The 27,075-nt window shown below is 54.2% G+C and overlaps 3 protein-coding genes across 3 annotated transcripts; 1 reads left to right on the forward strand and 2 right to left on the reverse strand.

Moving 5' to 3' along the window:
* Window positions 1–4,553: 4,553 nt before the first annotated feature.
* LOC129710454 (uncharacterized) lies at window positions 4,554–18,934 on the reverse strand. Its single transcript, XM_055657409.1, has 4 exons — window positions 18,685–18,934; window positions 7,076–7,212; window positions 5,574–5,682; window positions 4,554–4,891 (listed from the first exon to the last, which is right to left on the reverse strand). Exons 1-4 carry the CDS (start codon window positions 18,932–18,934, stop codon window positions 4,614–4,616), a joined length of 774 nt encoding a protein of 257 aa, XP_055513384.1. The 3' UTR covers window positions 4,554–4,613.
* On the forward strand, window positions 11,459–14,477 carry med31 (mediator complex subunit 31). The gene is made up of 4 exons (XM_055657750.1): window positions 11,459–11,674; window positions 12,333–12,410; window positions 13,017–13,113; window positions 13,643–14,477. Exons 2-4 carry the CDS (start codon window positions 12,362–12,364, stop codon window positions 13,833–13,835), a joined length of 339 nt encoding a protein of 112 aa, XP_055513725.1. The 5' UTR covers window positions 11,459–11,674; window positions 12,333–12,361; the 3' UTR covers window positions 13,836–14,477.
* Window positions 18,935–20,276: 1,342 nt separating the features above from the next.
* LOC129710613 (sulfurtransferase Alvin_2599-like) lies at window positions 20,277–23,103 on the reverse strand. The gene is made up of 3 exons (XM_055657751.1): window positions 22,947–23,103; window positions 22,538–22,640; window positions 20,277–20,785 (listed from the first exon to the last, which is right to left on the reverse strand). Exons 1-3 carry the CDS (start codon window positions 23,055–23,057, stop codon window positions 20,529–20,531), a joined length of 471 nt encoding a protein of 156 aa, XP_055513726.1. The 5' UTR covers window positions 23,058–23,103; the 3' UTR covers window positions 20,277–20,528.
* Window positions 23,104–27,075: the final 3,972 nt, after the last annotated feature.

The following is a 27,075-nucleotide window of genomic DNA, read 5'->3' on the forward strand; positions in this document are numbered from 1 at the left end:
ACCAAATGCTCTAGTATCTTTGCTCTGAACCCGAGCACCAAGGTGTAAGCGGCCGAAGGAGCGCATCCCTCGGGACAGCCCCCACTCTCCACCCGGGGTCAGCGCTGTCCGGCCATGGCCGCCCTCCGCTCCCCCTCCCCCTGTGGGCCGCACTGTCACGGGCTGTGGGTCGGCACCGCCCGGGTATACTGGGCCGGGTGGAGCGGGGCCGCGGCTCCGGGCAGCGGACACACGGGGACGAGAACCCGGCAACGTCGCCATCAGCAGCAGCAGAGTTGGGGACAGTCTGGTCCCTCCGCCCACCCAGTCACTGACCTCGCTGCACCGCACCCCCCCCCCCCCCCCCCCCACCTGCACCCCCGACCGCACCCCCCCCCCCCCCCCACCTGCACCCCCTCACCGCCCCACCCCCCCCCCCCCCCCCCACCTGCACCCCGACCGCACCCCCCCCCCCCACTAGTTCAATGTTATCCCACTATCGCATCCACTCCCGACACGCTAGGGGGAATTTACAGAAAACAATTAATATACAAACGTCCACGTCTTTGGGTTGTGGGATGAAACCGGAGCACCCGGAGGAAAGATCACGGGGGAGAACGTGCAAACTCGAACTCCACACACACACAGAACCCCCCCCCCCAGATCAGGATCGAACCCGGGTGTCTGGCGCTGTGAGACAGTGGCTCTTCCCTCTGCGTCACTGTTTGAAAACACTAATTACAGCACATTTGGGAATTGGCCAGGACGAAATTCCGCATCCAAAATCTGTGGTTCTTGAGCTTTGGTCTTGAGCCGGATGAACAGGCCGATCGTGGAGCCACAGACTTTATTGCGGGGTGTATCCCTCCCCGGGTGCTGCCTGTGGGTGACATTGTTTACCGAGGGGAGACTGGTGCACGCACAGAGAACCGGGTCCATGGCACGGATCCCACCACAGTTGAGAGACTCTCCCTGCTGCAGCTTCTTCCATCTTCGTCGTGGTCTCCACCCACCGGCCAGCCTCCATCCTCCGCCTGTTCCACCGCTGAGGTTAGCTCCTTGGGCCGCGCTCTGTCAGGAACCTCTCCCTCGACCTGCCTGCCCTGGGTGGCCCTACCAGGAGCACAGCTCCACACGGCGTAGCTCTCAGGACCCTCGACACACGCACACCTCTCCACTGCAAAATCGTGGTGACCCTCGGAGAAGGGACAGCGTCTACTGGGCCTTCAGGACAAGCTCTGGGCGGCCGGTCACCGCAGTACAACGGCGTCACCGCCCAGTACCTCACCTCTGATGGTGTTCAGGATTCAAGCCAGCATTGATCACCCATCCCTAAATACCCCTCTACCCTGCCGCCATCTTGAAGGGCTGTGGTACTTCTGGTGAAGGTGCCCCCACTGTGCTGTTAGTGAGGGGGGTATAGGACCTTAGACCCAGTGGCGGTGAAGGAAGGGCAAGGTATCTCGGAGACAGGATGGTGTGTGGCTGAGGGGGACACTGCCGGGTGGTGGTGTCCCCATGCGCCCTCCCTTGCCCAATATGCCCACTGCTTCACCCATAACACCCACCTGCCCTAGTAAGTACTTACGTTAAGCAATGTTGCAAGAATTTGTAACTTTCTCACCCAGAAATCTACAGAGGGCGAATCCTTGCATGTATTGGAAGCTGAAATTGATTTTCAGTCAGTAAGGGATATGAGGCGGGGGAGGGAGAACGGACAGCAAAGCACCCCTGATCTTATTTTCAGTTTAGTTTAGAGATACAACGCGGAAACAGGCCCTTCGGCCCATCGAGTCCATGCCGATCAAGAATCCCTGCACACCAACACTATCCTACACACTAGGGACAATTTACAATTTTACCAAGATAATTAACCTACAAGCCAGTTCGGCTTTTGGAATGGAAAGGAAACCGGAGCACCCGGAGAAAACCCATGCAGGTCACAGGGACAACGTACAAACTCAGTACAGCCAAGCTCCCGTAGTTAGGATCGAACCCAGGTCCCTGGTCGTTGCGCCACCGTGCAATGATTTAATATTCTGCCACCGTTTACCTGGGCTGTAGTCTTGCATCTCGATCAATGACCCTCCCCACTCCCCAACCGGCTCCTTCTCAATGGGGGGGGGGGGGGGGGGGGGGGGGGAGCTGAATCATGTTCCCTTATCCCCATTCATGCTCCGTGGAGTTTAGAGGAATGGGAAGTGACCTTCTTCCAATAGATAAGACACCATGATGGTGGGAGGTGACTTAACACGGTGGATGTTGAGATGTTTTAAACAGCGGGAGAGTGACAAAGAGGGAGACAGATAAATATTTTAAAAGATTAAGAAGTTGAGAGTTTGGGGATTTGCACAGTTGATCGTAGGGCACTTGGATCAGCCATGACCAGGTTGAATGACGGGATAGGCATGAGGGGCTGAATGGCCTGATACTGCTCAGACTGCCTTGTGGAGGCAAGATAGCTACGTAGATAGAACAGCACAGGAAAAGGCCCTTCAGCCCACAATGTCCTTGCTGAACACGATGCCAAATTAAACTAACCAACTGAGCACTTCAGGGACTGTACCCCTGCGAATGTGGGCACCTTCAGGGACTGTACCCCTGGTAGAGTCCACTCCAGAATTGGAAGATGTAATTACATTCAGTTTGAGTTTAATTCTATTACTTTTGGATTGGGAGTTCAATATTCTGTCATGAAAGGATGTCATTTGGTGCAGTTTGCTGTTACTTGTTTATTAAGGAAGCATTAGTGTTTGAAGTGACAATCATGATGTTGATTTAACCCAGAGATACCGTAGTGTAAATATTCAGTAGTTACATGTGGCCCAACATCTGGCCATTGCAAAACAAACAGTCCTGTGTTAACCGGATAACTAACTCGTTCCCCAGCCCAGACAGACCGAGAATTTGTCACTGTATGCTGATTCATTGGCATATCACACAGTCTGGTCCAGTACTGTCGTGTACACCCATCCGTCCCGTCCCCTGTACCATGGCCACGCAGAGCCCAGTGTCCTTGTACCCAACCGTTCCAACGGCACCTCATCCCACAGACCACACCCACACTGCCCTTCTGCTAATGACACCTCCGTAAATCCTTCCTTCCCCCAGAACCAGTCATCAACAAGGGAGAGCCAGTGGATGTAGTGTACCTGGATTTTCAGAAAGCATTTGATAAGGTCCCACATAGGAGATTAGTGGGCAAAATTAGAGCGTATGGTATTGGGGGTAGAGTACTGACATGGATAGAAAATTGGTTGGCAGACAGGAAATAAAGGGTAGGAATTAACGGGTCCCTTTCTGAATGGCAGGCAGTGACTAGTGGAGTACCGCAAGGCTCAGTGCTGGAACCGCAGCTATTTACAATATATATTAATGATTTGGATGAAGGGATTGAAAGTAACATTAGCAAATTTGCAGATGACACAAAGCTGGCTGGGAGGATGCAGGGTGACTTGGACAGGTTGGGTGAGTGGGCAGATGCATGGCAGATGCAGTTTAATGTGGATAAATGTGAGGTTGTCCACCAAAAACAGGAAGACAGATTATTAACTAAATGGTGTCAAATTGGGAAAAGGGGAAGTACAACGGGATCTGGGGGTCCTTGTTCATTAGTCACTGAAAGTAAGCATGCAGGTACAGCAGGCAGTGAAGAAAGCGAATGGTATGTTGGACTTCATAACAAGAGGAGTTGAGTATAGGAGCAAAGCGGTCCTCCTGCAGTTGTACACGGCTCAAGTGAGACCACACCTGGCTATTGACGGAGTGCAGCCTAGTTCACGAGGTTAATTCCCGGGATGGCAGGACTGTCATATGTTGATAGATTGGAGCGGCTGGGCTTGTATACTCTGGAATTTAGGATGAGAGAGAATCTTATTGAAACATATAAGATTATTAAGGGTTTGGACACGCTAGAGGCAGGAAACATGTTCCCAATGTTGGGAGAGTCCAGAACCAGGGGCCATCATTTAATAATAAGTGGTAAGCCATTTAGATCGGAGATGAGAAGAAGCTTTTTCACACAGAGAGTTGTGAGTGTGTGGAAATTCTCTGCCTCACAGGGCAGTGGAGGCTGGTTCTCTGGATGCTTTCAACAGAGCGTTAGATAGAGATCTTAGGGATAACGGAGTTAAGAGATATGGAGAGAAGGCAGGAACTGGGTACTGATCGTGGATTATCAGCCATGATCACATTGAATGGCGGTGCTGGCTCGATGGGCCAAATGGCCTACTCCTGCTCCTATTGTCTTTAACCCTTTCCTCACAAGCAAACTCATCCCATCCTTCCCAGAGCACTATTTCTGAACCAGGGGGTCCAGGGTTTCGGAGGTCAGAGGTCCAGGTATCAGTCCAGATGTCAGGGGGATCCAGGGTCGAGGGGTCTGGTGGTTAGGTCGAGAGGTCAGAGGTCCAGGATCAGTTGTCCTGAGGTCCAGGGGTTTGTAGGTCCAGAAGTCGGAGGTCCAGGATCAGGGGTCCAAGATCAGATGTCCAGCGTTGGGGATCCAGGGTTGGGGATCCAGGGTTGGAGGTGCAGGGGTTCAGGGTCGGAAATCCAAAGGTCAGGGGTCCAGGGTCAGGTCCACATTTGGAGGTCAGGAGTCCGGGGTTAGGATTCTGGAGAGTCTCCCTCTCTCATATCTTGGCCCTGAACTCAGGCTGCAGGAGATAGGACCAGACGGCGCTGTAGGGATGAACGAGGGGGGTGGGCTTGCCCCCGCTGTCCACGATGGGCTTGCCCTCGTTGGCCCACTTCACCAGCCCCCCCTCCAGGTTGTAGACCCTGGGGCTGGGGCTGGGGCCGGGACTGCCCTGCGCTCCGGTGGACAGGGCCTGGTCAAGTTGCTGTGCCAGCCGGGACGAGCGATAACCCACCGTGCAGTAACACACCACGTCCCGGGCAGGCCCGCTGGCTGCGGAGAGAGGGGAGGCAATGAGGGGGTGTCTGTGGGGGAGGAGGGAGCATCTTCCTGTACCCACTCCCCACGGTCTCGTGACCCCGAACCCCTCAGCACCGTCCAGCCCACACCCTTCCTAATGCATCTCTCTGCTCCTCATCCACCCTCTCCTGTCCTCACCCCAACCTCAGCACCCACCCCTCCCACCAGTCCTCCTGCTCCTCACACCCACCCTCTCCTCCCTTCCCCCCCCGTCCACCTCACTCCAACCCTCCTCAGCACCCACCCCTTCACACCCCTACCTCCACAGACCCCCTGCACCCTGCACCCACACCCCAGACTACCTCACCCCACCACTCCACCCTCCCTGCATATCCCCCCAACTGTCTCGTCCCCTCCCGTCACTCCTTGCCATCAACCCCTTCCCCTCTCACCCCTTGCCCTCTCACCCCTTGCTCTTTCACCCCTTGCCCTCCACCTGTAGCCTTTCACCCCACCCTCACCGCACCTCCACCACTTTGATTCCCTCCACCCCACCCTGACTCTCCGCGGGGGAGGGGAGGTGGGGGAAGGTGGAGAGGAAGGGCAGTGAGGGTGGGGCAGAGGCAGCGGGGTGATCGGGGTGACTGACCGAGCCCATGAGGGCCTGGGGTGGGGGGTGGGGTTTAGGGGGTGTGTGGGGGTCAGGGTTCCCCACCTGTCAGTCCCAGCTCCTTGACCACTGTCCCCACGTCGCTGGTGTCCGGGTCGATGCGAACGGCTCCCTCCAGGTGACTGACCTCATACTCGGCCGCACTCCGAACATCCTGTAACCCAGGGGGACGAGGGTTAGAAGATTGGGTTTGGTGCGTTGTCCCTGCCCCAGGAGTGTGTGATGGGACAGTGTGGAGTCTGACCTGGTTTACCACTGCCCATCAATGGGAAGTCTGAAGAAGTGTCACAACCCGAAACACCACCTATCTCTTTTTCCCAGAGATGCTGCCTGACCCGCTGCGTTACTCCAGCACTTTGTGTCTATCTTTGATATAAACTAGCATCTGCATTTGCTTTTTATTACATCATCTGCTTCCATTGACTGACGGTGGCCAACACTGCCATCTGCTGGAGGGGACAAGCTACTGTCTCCAACATGTCTTCGAGGTCACACAGACTGGGCTTGTATTCACTGGATTTTGAAGGATGAGAGGGCATCTTATAGAAACTTATAAAATTATAGAAAGGACTGGACAAGCTAGATGCAGGAAAAATGTTCCCAGTGTTGGGGGAGTCCAGAACCAGGGGGCACATTCTAAGAATAAAGGGGATGCCATTTAAAACAAATGAGAAAAAACTTTTTAACCCAGAGAGTTGTGAATTTGTGGAATACTCTGCCACAGAAGGCAGTGGAGGCCAATTCACTGGATGAATTTAAAAGAGAGTTAGATAGAGTCTAGGGGCTGGCGGAATCAATCATGGCTGATCTATCTCTCCCTCCTAACCCCATTCTCCTGCCTTCTCCACATAACCTCTGACACCGGAACAAATCGCGAATCTATCTATCTCTGCCTTAAATATATCCAGTGACTTTGGCTTCACAGCCTTCTGTGGCAAAGAATTCCACAGATTCACCACTCTGATTAAAGAAATTTCTCCTCATCTCCTACCAAAAAGATCATTAATTCTGATCCAATGGTCTTTGAAATCCAGATCCCTCTGACCATTCAAGAAAATACTCCTGTAATGGATACATTGCCATGCCCTTGCCTACTGTCTATATCACTCAAAGCATCCTCTCAAAGCCCCCACGGTTGTATCATCCGTGCCCTGGGGTCTGACACTGAGATAGGTCCCTCCACTGTACTCTAGTGTTTGTTCTGCACATCAGTGTCTCCCTCCCCCTCACCATTTCTCCCACCCCTCACCACATCCACCCTTCACCTGCCGATCCTTGTGCTCTGATCCCAGTAGTCTCCGCTGTCATCATCCACCGGAGACCATCGAGCATTGCCGGGGCCCTGTTCCCAGGAGAGATGGGCATGAGTGGGCAGTGCCATTGACCACAGTCTGGGCCCCGTTATCGGGAAAATGTGGGCATTGCCATTGACCAGAGATCAGGCCTTGTTACCAAGGAGAAGTGGGTAGATGTGGGAAATGCCATTGATCAGAGTCTGGACCCTGTTACCCAGGAGAGGTGGCTAGGTTTTGGGCAGTGCCACTCACCAGCAGCAAGACGTGTCCTGGTTTCTGTGCCAGCTGTTGCACCAGGGAGTCGGAGCCCATATCCTGCACGGACTGAAAGCTGCTGCGGATCCACCAGATGATTGGGTTCATCCTCGCTGCGGGGAGGCCGCTGGAAGCTGCCGGAACACAGGAAGGAGGCATCAGGCAAACTGCGGAACGCTCCCGTGGGAGATGTGATGGAGTCATGCAGGTAACGCACAGAGATGTGGTGTAAACACACACAGGGAGCAGGGGCAGGCCCAGCCAACAGCCGCCTCTGCACAGGTCTATTGGAGACACAGCACAGAAACAGGCCCTTCGGCCCCTTTGAGTCCATGCCCACCATCGATCACCCGTTCACATAAGTTCTATGTTATCCCACTTTCTCAACCATTCCTCACACATTCGGGGCAATTAACCTGCAAACCCACCAGCCTTTGGGATGTGCGAGGAACTCCATCATGGTCACAGGGAGAACATTGAACCCGGGTCTGTGGCGTCTGTGCCACCCTCCTCAGAAACGCTCGGCATCAGGTGTGGATGGACGGGGATGTGCAGAAACACCCATCCCACATCTCACTGCCCACAGGTCTCCTCGTGGCCCCCTCTCCTCTCACCCTCACCCCCCCCTCATCCGCAACCTCCCCCCATCCTCACCCTCAACCCTCCCTCATCCTCGCCCCTCCCATCACTCTCAACCCCCTCATTCTCAACCTCCCCTCATCCTCGCCCCCCCCCCCCCCCATCACCCACACAACCCCCTTCACGCCCACCCCTCTCATCCCCCCTTGTTCTCACTCCTGCCTGGCTCTCAACTCTCTTACTCTCAACCCCCCTCATCATTGCCCCCTTATCCTCATCCGCCCCTTGTCCATCAACAGCTTCTACCAGCTGTATATTACACCCAAACTCTCCCCTTGGAACTGAACCCCCCCCCCCCCCCCCCCTTCTCCCCTGAACCCCCCCTGCAATTCTGGTGAGTGTTCAATGTCGGTACCTCTGACGTCACCCAAGAGCAGAGAGACCCAGTCGGTCGTACAGCACAGAAACAGGCCCTTCGGCCCAACTCCTCCAGGATTGGAGGGCTTGAGTTAAAATGAGTGAAGGAGGCTGAGGAGTGATCTTATGGAGATGTATAAAATGATAACGTGAATGGTCACAGTCTTTTTTCCCAGGGTACGGTAGTCTCAAACTAAAGGACATAGGTTTAATGTGGGAGGGGAGATTTAAAATGATCCTAAGAGGTACATAGAAACATAGATAGAAACATAGAAATTAGGTGCAGGAGTAGGCCATTCGGCCCTTCGAGCCTGCACCGCCATTCAATATGATCATGGCTGATCATCCAACTCAGTATCCTGTACCTGCCTTCTCTCCATACCCCCTGATCCCCTTAGCCACAAGGGCCACATCTAACTCCCTCTTAAATATAGCCAATGAACTGGCCTCAACTACCCTCTGGTGGCAGAGAGTTCCAGAGATTCACCACTCTCTGTGTGAAAAAAGTTCTTCTCATCTCGGTTTTAAAGGATTTCCCCCCTTATCCTTAAGCTGTGACCCCTTGTCCTGGACTTCCCTAACATCGGGAACAATCTTCCTGCATCTAGCCTGTCCAACCCCTTAAGAATTTTGTAAGTTTCTATAAGATCCCCTCTCAATCTCCTAAATTCTAGAGAGTATAAACCAAGTCTATCCAGTCTTTCTTCATAAGACAGTCCTGACATCCCAGGAATCAGTCTGGTGAACCGTGGTGGTGGTGGTGGTGAGGACGGGGGTTGCGCCCGTTCCGCCGACTGACCGCTTCAACTCCGCGCCGGTACCTTATGCACACAAAGGTGGGTATATAGGGTAGTTGAGACAGGAACTATAACAGCATTTAACAGATATTTGGACTGGTATATAGATGGGAAAGGCTTAGAGGGATACGGACTGAATGCAGGTCAGGAGTTGGGCCAAAGGGACTGTCTCCAGAAAGAAAACCCACAAAGTTCCTGGAGTAACTCAGTGGGTCAGGCAATGTTTCTGGAGAATATGGAAAGGCCACATTCCTGGTCGGGATCCTTCTTCACTCTGAACTAAATTGTCACCTAGTCATGTTCTCCAGAGATGCTGCCTAACCTGCTGAGTTACTCCAGCACTTTGTGTCCTTTTTTTCGTATAGCAGCAACTGCAGTTCCTTGTGTCTCCACCCATCACATTTACAGATCCAGACTATGGATTCCGCCTGTGGATATGGATATTGGCTGGAGGGTAAAGTAGGCAGCATGGATCGGGACAGTGATGAGGCTGTCTCCCCAGGCAGTGTGTGGGAGATCATGGCCTAATGCTCTGTTGGATGAAGATCGAGAGGGAGGTATGACGAGCTGATCCTAATGCACCAGTCCTCCAGCACCGGTCCTCCATTATTGGTCCTCCAGCTCAGGGGGGGGGGGGGGGGGGGAGTGGGGTCAGCACAAGTCTGCCAGGTCACAGGGGCAACTGGTCCTCCACCATTGAGGGTGGAACTGGTCCTCCAGCCCACTGGGGGGCAGCCTTGATCCTCCAGCCCTGGTCCTCCAGCCCACTGGGGGGCAGCCTTGATCCTCCAGCCCTGGTCCTCCAGCCCACTGGGGGCAGCCTTGGTCCTCCAGCCTTGGTCCTCCAGCCCTGGTCCTCCAGCCCACTGGGGAGCAGCCTTGGTCCTCCAGCCCACTGGGTGGCAGCCTTGGTCCTCCAGCCCACTGGGGGGCAGCCTTGGTCCTCCAGCCCTGGTCCTCCAGCCCACTGGGGGGCCGCCTTGGTCCTCCAGCCCACTGGGGGCAGCCTTGGTCCTCCAGCCCTGGTCCTCCAGCCCACTGGGGGGGAGGGGCAGTTCTGGTTTCTAGCAAAGATCTTATAGCGGAGCAAGATAGGCTACTCCTGCTAAATGCAATGGACTGACGTGTAGTACGCTATGGAGGGGGATCATGGGCATTTTCCACGCCCATTTTAGCAACCTGAGCCTACCTGACCCGACCCGACTCGCACTGTAATCAATGTTGCGGGGCAACAGTTTGTGTGGGTCAGATTCATAAATCTGTCAGTTCAAACTTCTTGTCAAGAATAAAATTTGATTCTGGTAATTGTCTTTTTTAATGTTTTTTAAATCATTTCTTTTTAAATGGCTCACAAGCCGTGTTTGAGTTGATTTTGTAGTAACCGGAACCGACCGACTCGCAGGGTGATTGACAGGGGGGACTTTTTGTGCGTGATATAGGGTTAGATTCATAATTCAATTAGTTCATAATTCTGTTGATTCTTGTTAAGGAATAAAATGTTTATAAACACACATACATTAAATTATATAAATGTCTATAGCACACACAATTATATTTCTTCTAAACCAATAATGAACTTTATTTCAGACTAGACAAGGGACATTAAATAAGAAACATTGTAAATAAGAAACATTGTCTTGGGGCACTCCCTCTCCCCGCTGCCCCGGGCCCCGCACTCCTTCTCCCCGCTGCCCCGGGCCCCGCACTCCTTCTCCCCGCACTCTCTCTCCCCGCTGCCCCGGACTCCGCACTCTCTCCCCGCTGCCCCGGGCCCCGCACTCTCTCTCCCCGCTGCCCCGGGCCCCGCACTCTCTCTCCCCGCTACCCCTCGCTGCCCTGGACCCCGCACTCTCTCTCCCCGCTGCCCTGCACTCTCTCTCCCCGCACTCTCTCTCCCCGCTGCCCCGGACCCCGCACTCTCTCTCCCCGCTGCCCCGGACCCCGCACACTCTCTCTCCCCGCTGCCTCGGGCCCCGCACTCTCTCTCCCCGGCCCCGCACTCTCTCTCCCCGCTGCCCCGGGCCCCGCACTCTCTCTCCCCGCTGCCCCGGGCCCCGCACTCTCTCTCCCCGCTGCCCCGGGCCCCGCACTCTCTCTCCCCGCTGCCCCGGGCCCCGCACTCTCGCTCCCCGCTGCCCCCTACCCCGCCCTCCTTCTCCCCGCCGCCCCGCCCTCCCTCTCCCCCGCTGCCCCGCACCCCGCCCTCCCTCTCCCCGCTGCACCCCACCCCGCACTCTCTCTCCCCGCTGCCCCGGACCCCGCACTCTCTCTCCCCGCTGCCCCGGGGCACTCTCTCTCCCCGCTGCCCCGGGCCCCGCACTCTCTCTCCCCGCTGCCCCGGGCCCCGCACTCTCTCTCCCCGCTGCGGATCCAATCTCTGGCCGGAAGCAAGAAGGCGGGACCAAGAAAGCGGAGCAAGATGGCGGAACAAGATGGCGGAGTCAGCTTGCTAAAATGTGTCCTGTAATTACCCATGAAACCGCCCATGAGCGTACCTCACGTTTGCGTGAGAGTAACCTATCTTGCTCCGCTCTAAGATCTTTGGTTTCTAGTCCTCCAGCCCTGGGGGCGGAAGTGGCCTACCTACCGTGCGTCACTTCCCGTGAGTGGTGGTGAGGACGGGGGTTGCGCCCGTTCCGCCGACTGACCGCTTCAACTTCTCGCCGGTCTCACGGGCCGCTTCAGGCGGTGGGGGCGGGGGCAGCTCCGGTCGGCAGCACAGTCGGGCGCGGAGGCTGCGGGTCTGGTGGAGGCGCGAGGCCGGCGGAGGGACGATGGCCGCGGTCTTCCAGCTCCCTGGAGACAGGGAGGCGGCTTCCGGCCATGTGACCCAGTGCAGGGGATCACGGCGGGGGGGGGGGGGGAGCTGGTGGGGGGGGGGTGGGGAGCTGTGGGTGGGGGATGGGAGCGGAGCGGGGGGGGGGGGGTGGAGGACGAAGTAGGGGGAAAGCGGGTAGGACCAAGGGGTTGTTGGAGGAGACGATGGGAGCGGGGGGGGGGGGGGGGGGGAGGGTTGGGTGGAGGGTGGAGTGTGGAAAGAGCGGGGGTGAGAGTGGGGGATGGAGGAGGAAGTAGGGGGAAAGAGGGTAAGACCACGGGGGGGTTGATGGAGGAGAAGGTGAGAGGATGAAGGGAGCTGGGGGAATAGAGAGTTGAAACCGGACCAACCGGAGGAAACCCACGTAGTCACAGGGAGAACGTGCAAACGCCACACAGACAGCACCCGAGGTCAGGATTGAGTCCAGGTCTCTGGTGCAGTAAAGCAGCTCTGCCAGCTGCGCCACTGTGCTATTTCGGATGGCCGATGGTGGATAGGGGAGGGAGAGGGGACGAGTTCATGTCATGGTCCTTCTCCGCTGCGGACCACGCAGGTTATCATTCACGGTTCCAACATCGTGCGGCCGTCTGTACTTAAACGGCGAGGTAGTTACTCTGTGTGTTTACCCCCCTCTCCCTGCCCCCAGAGGAACAGGCGAAGCTGCGATTCCAGATGGAGCTGGAGTTTGTTCAGTGTCTGGCGAACCCTAACTACCTAAACTGTGAGTATCACGCTCTCTCCCCGCAGCTGGGTTGTTTTCTCTGGGCTATCGGAGGCTGAGGGGAGACCTGATTGAATTAAATATAATTATGTGGGGCATAGATAGGGTAGACAATCAGAACCTTTTATTCAGGTTGGATATATCAAAGATTAGAGGGCATAGCTTTAAGATGAGAGGGGCGAAATGTAAAGTGGAGGTATTACATGAATGGTGGGTGTCGGAAACGTTATCAGGAGTGGTGGAGATGTCCATTTAAGAGGCTTTTTGATAGGTACATGGATATGCAGGGAATGGAAGGATGTGGATCACGTGCAGTCAGAGGAGGTTAGATTAACTTGACATCGTGTTTGACGCAGACCTGGGCCGAAGGGCTTGTTCTGTGCTGTACTGTTCTATGAAGGCAGCAGTGGTGTTAGAGGGAGTGACTTCTATAAAGAATGGGTGGAGAGGGCAGCTGGGCATGAGGGAATGTGGTCACAGTTGATGCCCAGTGAGAGGCAAGGGTACGGGACCAGGGGTTGTGGCTGAGGGGCTTGGTGCAGCAGGGTTAATGCCTGCAGTCCAATTTTCCTGCCATCTAATAGAGTGATCTTGTTCCGGCCACAGTCTTGGCGCAGAGGGGTTACTTCAGAGACCGCACGTTTGTCAACTACTTCAAATACCTCCTGTACTGGAAGGAGCCCGAGTACGCCAGGTACCTGAAGTAAGTGCTGTACTGCTCTATGTACCGTGTGAGTGCTCATGCGCCGATCTGTGACATTACATTGTCTCCCCCCACACACTCGTCTGTTTCCTACCACCTCTCACTCATTCTCTCCCCCACCCCCCACCCCCTCCCTCACTCTCTCTTCCTCTCCCTTGCACAATTTCCATTCCACCTCACCCTCTTTCTCACTTACTCTCTCTCACTCCCTCATTCTTGACCCCCCATTTCACCTCTTACTCTCTCGCCCATCTCCCGCTCTGTCCCTCACTCTCTCTTTCTGCCTCTCCCTCAGTAACTCTCCCCTTCACTCACTCATTCTATCTCCCCTCTCTCCCCATTCTTGATCTTCCCCCCTCTTTCAACACCTCTCACTCATTCACTACCCCATTCACTCTCTCCCCCTCTCTCTTTCCCTCTCGCTCACTCACAATCATTTTCTCACTCTCCCATCCCTCTCTTCCCCTCTCCCTCGCCCACTCATCCTCTCTCCCTCCTCCTCTTTCACTCTCTCACTCTCTCTCCCCAGGTACCCCCAGTGTCTCCACATGTTGGAGCTGCTTCAGTACGAGCACTTCCGCAAGGAGCTGGTCAACGCCCAGTGCGCCAAGTTCATCGATGAGCAGCAGCTGCTGCACTGGCAGCATTACTCCCGCAAGCGTGCGCGGCTGCAGCAGGCCCTGGCTGAGCAGCAGCAGCAGAACAACGCCTCCAGCAAGTGAGGGCCCAGCGGGCCAGCCAGCCGGGTCAGCGGGGGGAGGGCACCCACAGCCTGGCCAATGGCTCTGCGGCACATGGACAGAGACAGCATGGAGCAGGGGCCCCGGGCAGGAGGGCCCCTCCGCGGATATTTATAAACCAGTCGGACTTGTGCAGTGATTGAAGTGCTAGAATCTGCGGTCTGCTTCCTGTGGCCATCGGCTGGATTCACTGTTGAGAGTCTACACCAATAGGATGAACATCTCTTCAGAACCTGTAGAACTTGTCCGGTTACCCAGTTGGGAACCCAGAAATGTTAGTCATTTGTAGACGGAATTGGAGGAGTCAAAAAAGAGTTCCTGGATTTCAGTCTGTTGTGAAAGTCTACATCCAGCAACAACTCACGTCTGCCTGTCCAGCCCAGTCCTGCACTATCGTTGCATAACATGGATACAGTACTGGTGGGGACGGGTCTGACACTGTAAAACACTGGGATACAGTACTGGTGGGGATGGGTGTCAGTGTATCAGTGAGGGCCTGTGGTCAGGATTCCCCTGTGACTCCCAGTGCAGCATTGGCAGTGACTGGGCCAGCAGCGGCAGATGTGTTGGGTTATTTTGTAAATTATCGCAGATTTGTCTATAAATCATTTGTGATTGATACAATGGGGTAGTTTCCACTCCGAATCTCTGGGAGAAACCCAGTGTGTGTGAATTTGCATGTGCACAATCCCAGTATGTTTGTGCACAAACCAGTGGTGGTGAGAATGGGAAGAATAAGGAATCTGACAGAAGCATCTGTCCTGGGAAGAGCTGGCTCGGTGTCCAGGACTCTGGGACTAGCCTCTTCTCCTCCTCACAGCTCTGACCTGCCATGAATGCTGCCTCAGTGTAGCCACCCTCCTCCATCCCTTTTACTCAACATCTTGACTGTTGCATTCCCACAAACCTTGTCAACCTGCACTTATTGACCTCCTGTACCACATGTCCCATCTCCCCCAATCTCGCTGCCTTCTATTTTAAACTCCTCACTTTGTGTTGAAGTCTCTCTGTAGTCTCGCCCCTCCCTCCCTATCGATGGTGGCCTCTCCACCAGCCATGATTCACCTCCCCATCTTGCCTCTCACCGATTCATGGTTTTAAGCCACTGAGCCAGTAGGACAGAGCTGAGCTCCATGCACCCTGCCCTCTCCCCAACCTGCCATCTTCCTGGGACTTCCAGCTCTTCTGCCAGGTGTGTGGTTCCTTTGCTTTCGACAACTGTCCGGTGAGGGAGTGCAATCATTGATAGAACGATACAGCATGGAACAGGCCCTTTGGCGAGTCCATGCCGACAGCCGATCACGCTAGATGGGTGCAATATGCTGGAGTAACTCGTGGGTCAGTCTGAAAAAGGGTTCTGACCTGAATTGTGGCCTATTCCTTTTCTCCATAGATGCTGTCTGGCCCATTGAGTTACCCTAGCACTGTACCTGTCCCGCTAAGTTATTCCAGCATTTTGTGTCTACCTTCAGTTGAAGCCAGCATCTGCAGTTCCTTCCTACACATTATACCTATCCATGTTCTCCAGAGATTCTGCCTGACCCGTTGAGTTACTCCAGCATTTTGTGCCTGTCTTGAGTATAAACCAGCATCGGCAGCTCCTTCCTACCCATCCACACTAATTCTATGTTATCCCACTTTCACATCCACTCCATACACTTTAGGGACAACTTTACAGAGGCCAATCTCCAACCCCGCACATCTTTGGGCTATGAGGTGAAACCAGAGTATTTGGAGGAAACCCGTCCAGTCATAGAGAGAAGGTGCAAACTCCACACAGGCAGCACCTGAGGTCAGGATCGAACCTGGGTCTCGGGTGCAGTGAGTCACCCACTCTACCCAGCTGTGCTGCCCCTGCTGGAGGCCGAGCAAAGGAATGGTCAGCTTCCTGTCTAATATTGACCAGCATCACCAAGACTTACCCGTCCAGCCTTTCCACAGATGCTGCTTGACCTGCTGAATTCCTCCAGCACTTTGTGGCTTTTCTCAAGATTCCAGCAACTGCGGTTCCTTGTGTCACAGGAGTGATTTATTCTCAGTGCTGTTTGTGTTGTTCTGTGCACAATTTAGCTGCTGAGGCTCATGAATTACAACCGTGGTCGTCGTGCTCCAGCGCTGTACAGGACGTCTGATCTCTTATGTTGCTGTCTCAGCGCCAATAGACTAGAGGCTGTGTTGTGTCCAAGGTACAAACTCGGGGAGTTAAACTTTAACAACAGGGTTCATTAATAAGTGAACCATTCCTGTAGTGTCCGGGAGGTTACCCGTGCAACTCCTGTCGGAGTGCTGGTACCGAGGACGTTGCCAAACCTAGGTCGAAGAACGCCGGTTTAAAGAACTCTTAATGGAGGTGTGAGCGGTGAAGGGTTTAGGGAGTTCAGAAGCTGGCAGCCAGCATTGTGTACGAAGGAACTGCAGATACCGGTTTACACCGAAGATAGACACAAAATGCTGGAGTAACCCGGTAGGACAGGCAGCATCTCTGGATAGAAGGAATGGGTGACTGACTGAAATCTGAAGAAGGGTCTCGACCTGAAACGTCACCCATTCCTTTTCTCCAAAGATGCTGCCTGTCCCGCTGAGTTAACCCAGCATTTTGTGACCATCTTCAATGGGACAATAAAACTCGGTGAAATTTACCACAGGAGGATGCTGTGATGAAAATCCGCTCTCATATGTTCAGGTTTTGGTATGCCACATAGAGTGATTCACACCAGCGACTCACTGACAGCGTAGACCAGTCAGGTCAGATGAATCAACCCACGTACTTCCCTGTAACCCATTCTCACTAGTGCGCCCATTAACTCGCCAACCAACAACACTGGGGCAAGTCACCAGGCACCAAACGGTTGGTGTAGGAAGGAACTGCAGATGCGGGTTTACACTGAAGATAGACACAAAATGCCGGAGTAACTCAGCGGGAAACTGGGGCACCGCCGCCATAGAGCGAACGTGCAAACTCCACACAGACAGTACCAAAGGTCGGGATCAAAGCCGGGGCCCTGGTGCAGCGGGATGGCTGCACCACCACAGGCAATGGCAGGTCACGGCTTCCTCTGCAGCTGCTACCTGTCTCATCACATCATAAGTGACAGGAGTAGAATTAGGCCATTCGGCCCATACAGTCTGCTCCGCCATCTCCTTGTCTCCTTTAGCCTGGAGCGTCGGGGGGGGGGGGGGGGGAGAGAAACACTTCTGTTTTATTACTAACTAGAAGTTTCTAAAATCATGAGAAGCAAAGATAGGACAGACAGTCAGAACCTTTCTCCCAGGGTGGAAATGTCAAAGACTAGATGAGAGTGGTGTTTAAAAGACTTTCAGATAGGCACGCAGAGAGGGGGAGGGGATTCGGTTCACATGCAGGCAGAAGAGATTAGTTTAAAAGTGTAGGAAGGAACTGCAGACGCTGGTTTAAACCGGAGATAGACACACACGAAGGTGAGTAACTCAGCGGGACATGCAGCATCTCTGGAGAGAAGGAATGGGTGACGATTCGACTCGAGACTCGGGTCAGATGAAGCCTCTGGCTTGTGAGCGCTAGGGTGGACATGGGATATTTGTGACTCAGGTCAACATTAGAGTGGGCAGTTCTAACACAAAATGCAGGGGCGGAATATCTGACTGTTGGGTCCAGGACTGAGCGTCGGCGGTGGGAGCTGCTGGCCCTCGAGTTGGTTGGGTTGGCCAAGTGCGGGAGGGTGGGGGTCAGGGCTACGGGTCTAGGATGGGGGCGGGACGTGTCGTGCGGAGCCGCCTCATGGAGCCGGTGAGCGAGTGGATCCGCTGGCGCTTCCCCGCGGTGCGAAGCCTGGGCCCGGCCGCTCTGGAGCAGCTGCTGCGGGGGGAGCGGGAACGGGAGCGGCTGCTGCTGTTGGTGAGCGGGGCCGGCAACGCGCCCTGAACAATTTCCCCCCACGGGTCTCCCCTACCTCCCTCCACCGCTGCGTCCCGTCCCAACCCCTGGATCTCATTATCTCCCCATCTAATCTCCCCTTTCCCAGCTGTATTCTTTCCACCCCTACTTCTCCCTCTCTTCACTTGCCAAAGTCTCTCGACCACGACCCCCCCCCCCCACCCCATACGGGGAGTCAGGGGAGCGACCCCTGTCCGTCATTGCCCCCACCCCCCTGTGGAGGGTTCGCGGGGGAGACCCGCACATCGCGGCCGGTTCTCCCACTGAGCCGCGGGTCCCGGGAAAGCGGCGCCGCTTCCACCCGGACAACGGGGAGAATTGACCCACGTCTCTCGCCGGGTTACAGGATGTCCGGAGTGCGGCCGAGTATGAGGTCAGTCACCTGGAGGGAGCCGTTCGCATCGACCCGGACACCAGCGACGTGGGGACGGTGGTCAAGGAGCTGGGACTGACAGGTGGGGAACCCTGACCCCCACACACCCCGTACCCCTCCCCACTGGTCACCCCGCTGCCTCGACCCGACCCGTCCAACACACACACTGACTCTGAGGGTGGTGAATCTGTGGAATTATTTGCCACAGACAGTTGTGGAGGTTTAGTCAATGGGTTTATTTAAGGCTGAGATGGAGTCTTGATTAGTACGGGTGTCAGGGGAGAAGACAGGAGAATGGGGTTAGGAAGAAGGGATAGAGCAGCCATGATTGAATGGCATGATGGGCCCAATGAACCAATTCTGCTCCTATCACTTATGAACCCTCACCCGCACCCCCCCCCCCCCCCCCCCCCCCCACACACACACACACACACTAACCCTCACTATGGGACGGGTCTCACTCACACACTGTGTATCTGAGGGAGACATTGCTCGGCTGATGTCTGTAACTGTATTGGGGTGTGTTTTGTGGGATGTGACGTTACCTGTTCCCTGAGCGCTACGTGACCCGCCTCGCCCACAGACAGCACTGGCACGGTGGTGATGTGTTACTGCACCGTTGGGTTCCACGCCTGCCGGGTGGCGCAGCGACTGTGCGACTTCTTCGCCGGGGATTCGACGCGGAGTGACCCGGGCACTGTGGACGTGTACAACCTGGAAGGGGGGCTCCTGCGGTGGGGCAGGGAGAAGAGACTCCTGGTGGACGGCAGGAACAAGCCGAGCAGCCGCCTCCATCCCTACTGCCAGCTGTGGGAGGAGCTGCTGGAAGCCGACTTCAAACCGCCGGCCTGAGGAGAGGCAGTCACCTTCGCCCCCTCCACTGGCCTCCTGCAAGGCCCATCCCCCCCTCTCTCTATCTTCCTCCTCAACCTCCAGCAAGCCCCTCTCCTACCCCCGGCCTCCTGCAACCCCCTCCTCTCCGAGAATCCCGCCGCCCCCCCCTCGCTAAAGCCCAGCAGCGCCGCCCCGGAGTCCATCCCCTCCCACAGCCCCCACCCCCCCCCCCCCCCCCCCCCCCCCCCCCCACCACACTCACACTCATCACCCACCCCTCCACACCTACCACTCACCATTCACTCCTCCCACCTGTCCTGACCGAGCCCTACCCCCCACCCCCATCAACCACACCAGCCTGGACAGCTTCCCCATCTTACACAGTCAGCATTCATCCATATCCCAAGCATTTCACAATTAAACAGCGTTGAAAGAAAATAAGAATGCTCTTAATTCGTGGTTTTTGGCCTCTCGGCTCCTTTGTGGCCTTGAGTCTGGTTCAACGTGGGAGGGCGGATGGGAGTCTAGCAAGTGATAGGTGCCTGGTGATATCTTCGGGTGAGGTTGGCAAGTCTACCTTTGCTATCCATGAACCAGCTGCCGTGTCACTGGTGGAGGCTTTAATTGACTTGTTGAAGCCCACTGTTGTAAAGACACTGTCTCATGGCGGGATTTGAAAATTTGGAGTGAAATTTCCACGAAACTTCCCGATGTAATCTGTGTTTGTTCGCCGAAACCAGGGAGCCTATAAAGGTTTCGTTTATTGTCGCGTGTACAGAGACACAGTGAAACGCATTTGTCACGCGCTAACTAGTCAGCAGAACGACAGTACATGATTACAATCGAGCCATTACACTGTATAGATGCATGATAATGGAATCACGTTTAGTGCAAGGTTAAGCCAGCAAAGTCCGATGGCCTCCAATGGGGTAAATGGTAGTTCAGGACTGCTCTCCAGTTGTGCTGGGATGATAACAGCCGGGGAGAAACTGTCCTTGAATCTGGATGTGTGCGTATTCACACTTCTAGACCTTTTGCCCGATAGGAGAGGGGAGAAGAGGGACTCGTCCTTGTTTATTTAACGTGGGACCAGTGTCGTGTGGATTCGTCGCGACCGGGAGGTCAACAAGGAAGGCAACACTGGGCCAAGAGTCGGCTGTGAGGGGGACACTTGCCGTCACCCAGCGGTCAGTGTGTGTGTGTGTGTGAAACGTCTCCCAGCGAGGATCAGTGCCCTGAGGAGGGCACAGGGAAATCTAATCATACAAAGAAACAGCATTAGACTCTGAGAGGACACAGTGTGCAGAACAGCGCGGATTGTTTTATTCATTCATATCTTGATTGGTTTTGCAACGTGTCAAGGCTTAGATCCTGGTTATACACATACATCTAAGTTACATTCTCCACTTAATTCACTGTTTCAAATTGTCAACTTGCCAGGAAATTACTGCAGAACAAACAGCGGGGACAAGCGCGGTGTCTCCTCCCAGGGTCAGACCGGGGCCGGAGCACGGGGTCAGTCCGAGGGACCCAGAGTTAGAACGAGAGCTCGGGGTCAGACAGGTGCCCGGTACTGGGGCTCCAGCAGCTGAGCCCATACCTTGTTGTAGGGGTGGACGAGAGCGGTTGGCTGCCCCCCACTGTCCACCATGGGCTTGCCGTCGTTGGCCCAACTCACCAGCCCCCCTTGCAGGCTGTAGACCCTGGTCGAGCCGCGCCCCGGTGGCAGCGCCTTGTCCAGCCTCTCCGCCATCTCCGAGGCGTGGTAACCAGCCGTGCAGTAGCAAACCACCTCCATCTCCTCCGAGCCACCTGCAACAAGACCCCGGCGTTAGAACAGGGAGAGTGTAGGGCTAGATGTCATAACGTCAGAATTAAAGGACGTACTTTCAGGAAAAAGATGAGAACGAATTTATTTCGCCAACGAGTGGTGAATGTGGAAATATTTGCCACAGAAGGCTGTGGAGGCCAGGTCAATTGATATTTTTAAGGCAGAGATAGATTTTGATTAGTACGGGTGTCAGGGGTTATGGGGAGAAGGCAGGAAAATGTGGTTAGGAGGGAGAGATTGATCACCCATGGTTGAATGGCGGAGTAGACTTCATTCATTATAATTCTGACGTACTTTCATGATGGACAATGCGAATACAATCAGCCACGGTGCTGGTCTGCTACGCCGCTGCATCACAGAGCTAGAGACCCCGTTTCCATCGTGCCCTCAGGTGCCGTCTGTGTGGAGTTTGCACGTTCTCCCTGTGACCACCTGGGTTTTCTCCGGGTACTCCGGTTTCCCCCCACATCTCAAAGACGTGCGGGGTTAGTAGGTTAATTGGCCTCTGTAAATTGTCCCCAGTTTGTAAGGAACGGTAAAACTAGTGTGAGTCGGTGGTTTGGTGTGGACTTGGTGGGCCGAAGGGCCTGTTTTCATGCTATATCTTTCAATCTTTTCACGTTCCTTCACTTTAGAGATGCAACGCAGAAACAGGGGTGATGTCTGTGTGGAGTTTGCACGACCTCTCTGTGACCACATGGATTTCCTCCCACATCCCAAAGATGTGCGTTGATTGACCCTCTGTAAGTTGCCCCCTGATGTGTAGGATGTGGATGAAGCAAGTAGGATAACATAGAACTAGTGATCGATGGTCGGTATGAACACGGTGGGCCCAGGGGCTTGTTCCCTAAAGTAATCTGTAAAGTCAACTAAACACGGTACTGTGCAGGTGGATTTGGGAATTTACATGGATAAGAGTGCTGGCGTATTATATATACACTAGACAATAGGTGCAGGAATAGGCCATTCGGCCCTTCGAGCCAGCACCACCATTCAATGTTATCATGGGTGATCATCCCCAATCACTACCCCGTTCCTGCCTCCTCCCCATATCCCATGACTCCGCTATCTTTAAGAGCCCTATCTAGCTCTCTCTTGAAAGTATCCAGAGAACCGGCCTCTGAGGCAGAGAATTCCACAGAAATAAATTATCATTAATTTTTTCCCAAATTATATATGTTGTATTTAGAAAATGTAACGGTGTTATAAAACGTGACATCCAGATTATTCTTCCGAGACGGCGTTGGAAGGCGAAGGGGAACGCCAGCAGTTGTGAGCCGTCCACAAACACGTCCTCGGTAAGAGCCCGACAGATCTACAGGGAAAATAAGGGATGCCGACCTCGGCGCACGGAAACAGAGGGGCGGCTGCATGGGGGGATTGCAGTGGTCGCGGTTGGTGGAGCGGGGGCGTTGGGAGCAGAAAGTCGATCGGATCATCGCTAAAGAACCTCGTGCTGTCTTGTTCTGTCTCCACCCCCGGTTCCTGTGCTGTCTTGTTCAATGACTCGAGCAGGTAACATTAAGTTCTGGGAATGTATCTGGGTCAGTCTGGTGTACAGGCAGCAGACAGACCCATTGGCCGTGATTGCCTTCAATCAATGCGTCTGTTTCGTGGAGTTAGAGTCAGTGTGCGTGTGTGACCCGTCCCCCAGTGAGGGTCAGTGTGTGTGGAATGGGGTCGAGGCAGCGGGGTAACCGAGCCCCTGGAAGGTGGGATTCGCGGTTCCCCACCTGTCAGTTCCTGGACCACCGTCCCCACGTCGTTGGTGTCCGGGTCGATGCGAACGGCTCCCTCCAGGTGACTGACCTCATACTCGGCCGCACTCCGGACGTCCTGTAAGCCGAGAGGGACGAGTGTCATTACTCCCTGTCGTCCGGGCGGCGGCGTCTCCCTGGGACCCGTGCTCTCCCCGGGTCTGCCATGCCCTCCCGCACCCGCGGCTCGGTGGGTCCAAAGAACAGGGGGGTGGAGACTGACCCATGGGCGGGGGGAGACGGGGGAAAGGGGTTGTTCTCCGTGGATGTCCCAGGACTGCCTACTCCCTCCACCCCCCATCCCGAGCCTACCCTTGCCGGCGTAGGACGGTGAAGTTCCGGGGAACCCACTCCCCGGCTGCCCCTCGGTCCTGGCCCCGCTCACCAACAGCAGCAGCCGCTCCCGCTCCCCCCGCAGCCGCTGCTCCAGAGCGGCCGGGCCCAGGCTCCGCACCGCGGGGAAACGCCAGCGGATCCACTCGCTCACCGGCTCCATGAGGCTGCTCCTCCCCCGGGACCGGGCCGCCCCCGCCCCTTCACGTGTACATGTGTGTGTGAAACGCCTCCTGTGTTGTCGTGTGTGTATTCTACATAGAACGTGCTACGTAAACGCGGCCGCCTCTGCATCAGCACCCTGGCAGGGTCTGCACTGACCCGACCCGACCCTCTAGAAATGGTTTACCTATGAATGAACCCTGTTGTCGCTAACGTTTAGCTCGTGTAGTTCGCACCTTGTACACTGCGTCTCAGCCATTGGCCCGGAGTGAGATGCTGAGATAGCAGCATCAAAGAGTTGACGTTCTGCAGGACTTGTACAACGCTGTGAGTTTACAGTGAACGGCGGTCACAGTTGTGGTACATGAGCCTCAGCAGCGACATTGCACACAGAACGACCCCAGAAGAATACAGTTCACACAGTGACAGACCCGTCCCGACCAGAATTAGCGCCCAGCTTTTGATATTGATTGGAAGACACAGTATGGAAACACGCCGACCATCCAGACCATGCTCACACTAGTTGTGCTGTATCCCACTGTCTCGTTCAGTCCCGCCAAACAGGGGACAATTGCAGACGCTAACCTTCAAACCCATGCGTCTTGTTGACGCGCTGTGCACACGCCAGCCAGCCGACAGTCGCTTGTCTTTCTCTTTTTTTAAATCTCACTTTTATATTAATTTTAATTTCAAATGATCGTGTACCTTGTTGCGTGTTGTGACTGTTGGCGGACCAATCCCCCTCCGGGGAGGAATAAAGTTTTATTAAATTGCATCGTATGTGGGGGGGGGGGGGGGGGGGGGGGACGGAGCACCCATAGAAAACCCACGCGGTCACCCATGTGTTAATGCCCCTGTGTTAATACCCCCTGTTAATGCCCCTGTTAATGCCCTGTGTTAATGCCCCTGTGTTAATGCCCCCTGTTAATGCCCCTGTGTTAATGCCCCTGTGTTAATGTCCCCTGTTAATGCCCTGTGTTAATACCCCTGTTAATGCCCCTGTTAGTGCCCCTGTGTTAATACCCCTGTTAATGCCCTGTGTTAATGCCCCTGTGTTAATGCCCTGTGTTAAAGCCCCTGTGTTAATGCCCTGTGTTAAAGCCCCTGTGTTAATGCCCTGTGTTAAAGCCCCTGTGTTAATGCCCCTGTGTTAATACCCCCTGTTAGTGCCCTCTGTGTTAATACCCCCGCTGTTAATGCCCCTGTGCTAATGCCCTGTGTTAATGCCCTGTATTAATGCCCCTGTGTTAATGCCCTGTGTTTAAAGCCCCTGTGTTAATGCCCTGTGTTAATACCCCCTGTTAGTGCCCCTGTGTTAATGCCCCTGTGTTAATGCCCCTGTGTTAATGCCCCTGTGTCAATGCCCTGTGTTAATGCCCCTGTGTTAATGCCCCCTGTTAATGCCCTGTGTTAATACCCCCTGTTAATGCCCTGTGTTAATGCCCCCTGTTAATGCCCTGTGTTAATGCCCCTGTTAATGCCCCTGTGTTAAAGCCCCTGTGTTAATGCCCCCTGTGTTAATGCCCCTGTGTTAATGCCCCCTGTGTTAATGCCCCCTGTGTTAATGCCCTGTGTTAATGCCCTGTGTTAATGCCCCTGTGTTAATGCCCCCTGTTAATGCTCTGTGCTGAGCGCACACATCACAAGTAAGCCGGCTTTGTTTTCCTAGTAGATTATTTCTGCCCGGTCCCTGTCCCCGGAGTATCCCGGCCGGCCCGACCTTTCCCGTGCCCCTGCTGCGGAAAGGCCTCTCCCTGCACCAGCCCCTCCTCTGTCGGGCAGGATCCTCGCTGCCGCTGGCTCCCAACCGAGCTGTCACAGGGTGGAAACTGTAGCAGAGAGCACGGTCGGGACCGGACTCGCTCTGAGAGCCCTGGGAGGAAGCTGTGTCAGTGTGGGAAGAGGGCGAGACACACAGTAACACACGGGGTCAGGGTGCAGACGGCAGTGACAGGAGACACCCAAATAAACCAAACACTGGCAGCATGACACGGTGCGAGAGCTGCAGTGATGCACCGTGCCACAGGCGAGTTGGAAGAGAGAGAGAGTCACAAAGAAAGGGAAGGAGTGAAACAGAGGAACAGAAACAGTAAACATAGAAACAGAAACTAGGTGCTGGAGTAGGCCATTCGGCCCTACGAGCCAGCACCGCCATTCAATATAATCATGGCTGATCATCTAAAATCAGCACCACGTTCACCATATCCCTTGATTCCTTTGGCCCGAAGAGCTAAATCTAACTCTCTCTTGAAAACATCCAGGGAATTGGCCTCCACTGCCTCCGTGGCAGCGAATTCCACAGATTCACAACTCTTTGAGTGAAGACGTTTTTCCTCATCTCAGTCCTAAATGGCCCACCCCTTATTCAAACCGTGAACCCTGGTTCTGCACGCCCCCAACATCGGGAACATTTTCCCTGCATCTACCCTGTCCAAGCCTTTAAGAATTCTATATGTTTCGAAAGATATCCTCTCATCCTTCTAAATTCTAATGAATGCAAACCCAGTCGACCCATTCTTTCATCATATGTCAGTACTGCCATCCGGTGAATTAACCTGGTGAACCTACGCTGCACTCCCTCAATAGCAATAATGTTCTTCCTCACATTAGGAGACCAAAATGCACTCAATACTCCAGGTGTGGTCTCACCAGGGCTCTGTACAACTGCAGTAGGACCTCCTTGCTCCTAAACCTAAATCCTCTCGCAATGAAGGCCAACATGCCATTCGCTTTCTTCACTTGCCTGCTGTACCTGCAAGCTTACTTTCAGTGACTGGTGTACAAAGGACTCCCAGGTCTCGGTGCACATTATACTGCATCTGCCCACTCATTCAACCTATCCAAGTCACCCTGCAGCCTCATAGCAGCCTCCTCGCAGCTCACTGTGCCACCCAGTTTTGTGTCATCCGCAAACTTGGAGATGTTACATTTAATCCCCTCATCTAAATCGTTAATATATATTGTAAATAACTGGGGTTCCAGCACTGAGCCTTGCAGCACCCCACTAGTCACCGCCTGCTATTCTGAAAATAACCTGTTAATTCCTAATTGCTTCCTGTCTGCCAACCAGTTTTCTATCCATGTCAATAACCTACCACCAATATAATGTGCTCTAATTTTGCACACTAATCCCTTGTGTGGGACCTTGTCAAAGGTTTTCTGAAAGTGCAGATAGACCACATCCACTGGCTCTCCCTTTTCCATTCTACTTGTTACATCCTCAAAAAAGATAAGTCAGCTTCATTTCCCCTTCATAAATCCATGCTGACTTTGACCGATCCTTTCACTGCTTTACCAAATGCCCTGCTATTACATCTTTAATAATCGACTCAAGCATCTTCCCCACTACCGATATAAGGCTGATTGGTCTATAATTCCCTGTTTTCTCTCTCCCTTCTTTCTTAAAAAGTGGAGTTACATTAACTACCCTCCAGTCCATATGAACTGATCCAGAGTCTATAGAACATTGGAAAATGATCTAGGACCACCTCTTTGGGATGCAGACCATTAAGCCCTGGGGATTTATCTGCATTCAGTCCCAACAGTTTACCTAACACCATTTCCTGACTAATGTGGATTCCTTTCAGTTCCTCCCTCCCACTAGTATGCATACGGTCATAATAAAAGTTTGGTTTGTTGGTTAATAGGTAAGTTGTCCCTAGTGTATAATAGTGAACCTGTGTATGGGTGATCGCTGGTCGGTGCAGACTCGGTGGGCTGAAGGACTGGATGGTGTGGAGTTTGCACATTCTCCTCTGCATGCATGGGCTTTCCCTGAGTGCAACAGTTCCCCTCCACTTCCCAGGAATGTGCAGGTTGGTTGTCTCAAGGCTGCTGTAAACTACCCCTGGAATAGGTGGGTGGCAGAGTTGATGGAAATGTGGGAAGTTAATTGGCAATGAGATTGCTTTAGGAAGTTCATCCTCAATGAGGTTGCTTTGTCAGCTGGCTTATACTAGATGGGCTGATTGTCCTTTGCTAACATAAGAACATAGAAACATAGAAAATAGGTGCAGGAG

This window comes from Leucoraja erinacea, chromosome 28, assembly GCF_028641065.1.
Source record: "Leucoraja erinacea ecotype New England chromosome 28, Leri_hhj_1, whole genome shotgun sequence".
Lineage (NCBI taxonomy): Eukaryota > Metazoa > Chordata > Chondrichthyes > Rajiformes > Rajidae > Leucoraja > Leucoraja erinaceus.

Coding starts and splice junctions, on each gene's coding strand:
- LOC129710613 (XM_055657751.1), bottom strand. CDS start 23,057: ATGGAGCCGGTGAGCGAGTGGATCCGCTGGCGTTTCCCCGCGGTGCGG. Junction 22,641..22,946: donor GGGAGCGGCTGCTGCTGTTG/GTGAGCGGGGCC, acceptor CTCGGCTTACAG/GACGTCCGGAGTGCGGCCGA. Junction 20,786..22,537: donor GGTGGTCCAGGAACTGACAG/GTGGGGAACCGC, acceptor GTCTTGTTGCAG/GTGGCTCGGAGGAGATGGAG.
- med31 (XM_055657750.1), top strand. CDS start 12,362: ATGGAGCTGGAGTTTGTTCAGTGTCTGGCGAACCCTAACTACCTAAAC. Junction 12,411..13,016: donor GAACCCTAACTACCTAAACT/GTGAGTATCACG, acceptor TTCCGGCCACAG/TCTTGGCGCAGAGGGGTTAC. Junction 13,114..13,642: donor GAGTACGCCAGGTACCTGAA/GTAAGTGCTGTA, acceptor CTCTCTCCCCAG/GTACCCCCAGTGTCTCCACA.
- LOC129710454 (XM_055657409.1), bottom strand. CDS start 18,934: ATGGAGGCGGCTGCTCGGCTTGTTCCTGCCGTCCACCAGGAGTCTCTT. Junction 7,213..18,684: donor ACGTAGCGCTCAGGGAACAG/GTAACGTCACAT, acceptor GTGTTCCGGCAG/CTTCCAGCGGCCTCCCCGCA. Junction 5,683..7,075: donor CAGGACACGTCTTGCTGCTG/GTGAGTGGCACT, acceptor CCTGGGTTACAG/GATGTTCGGAGTGCGGCCGA.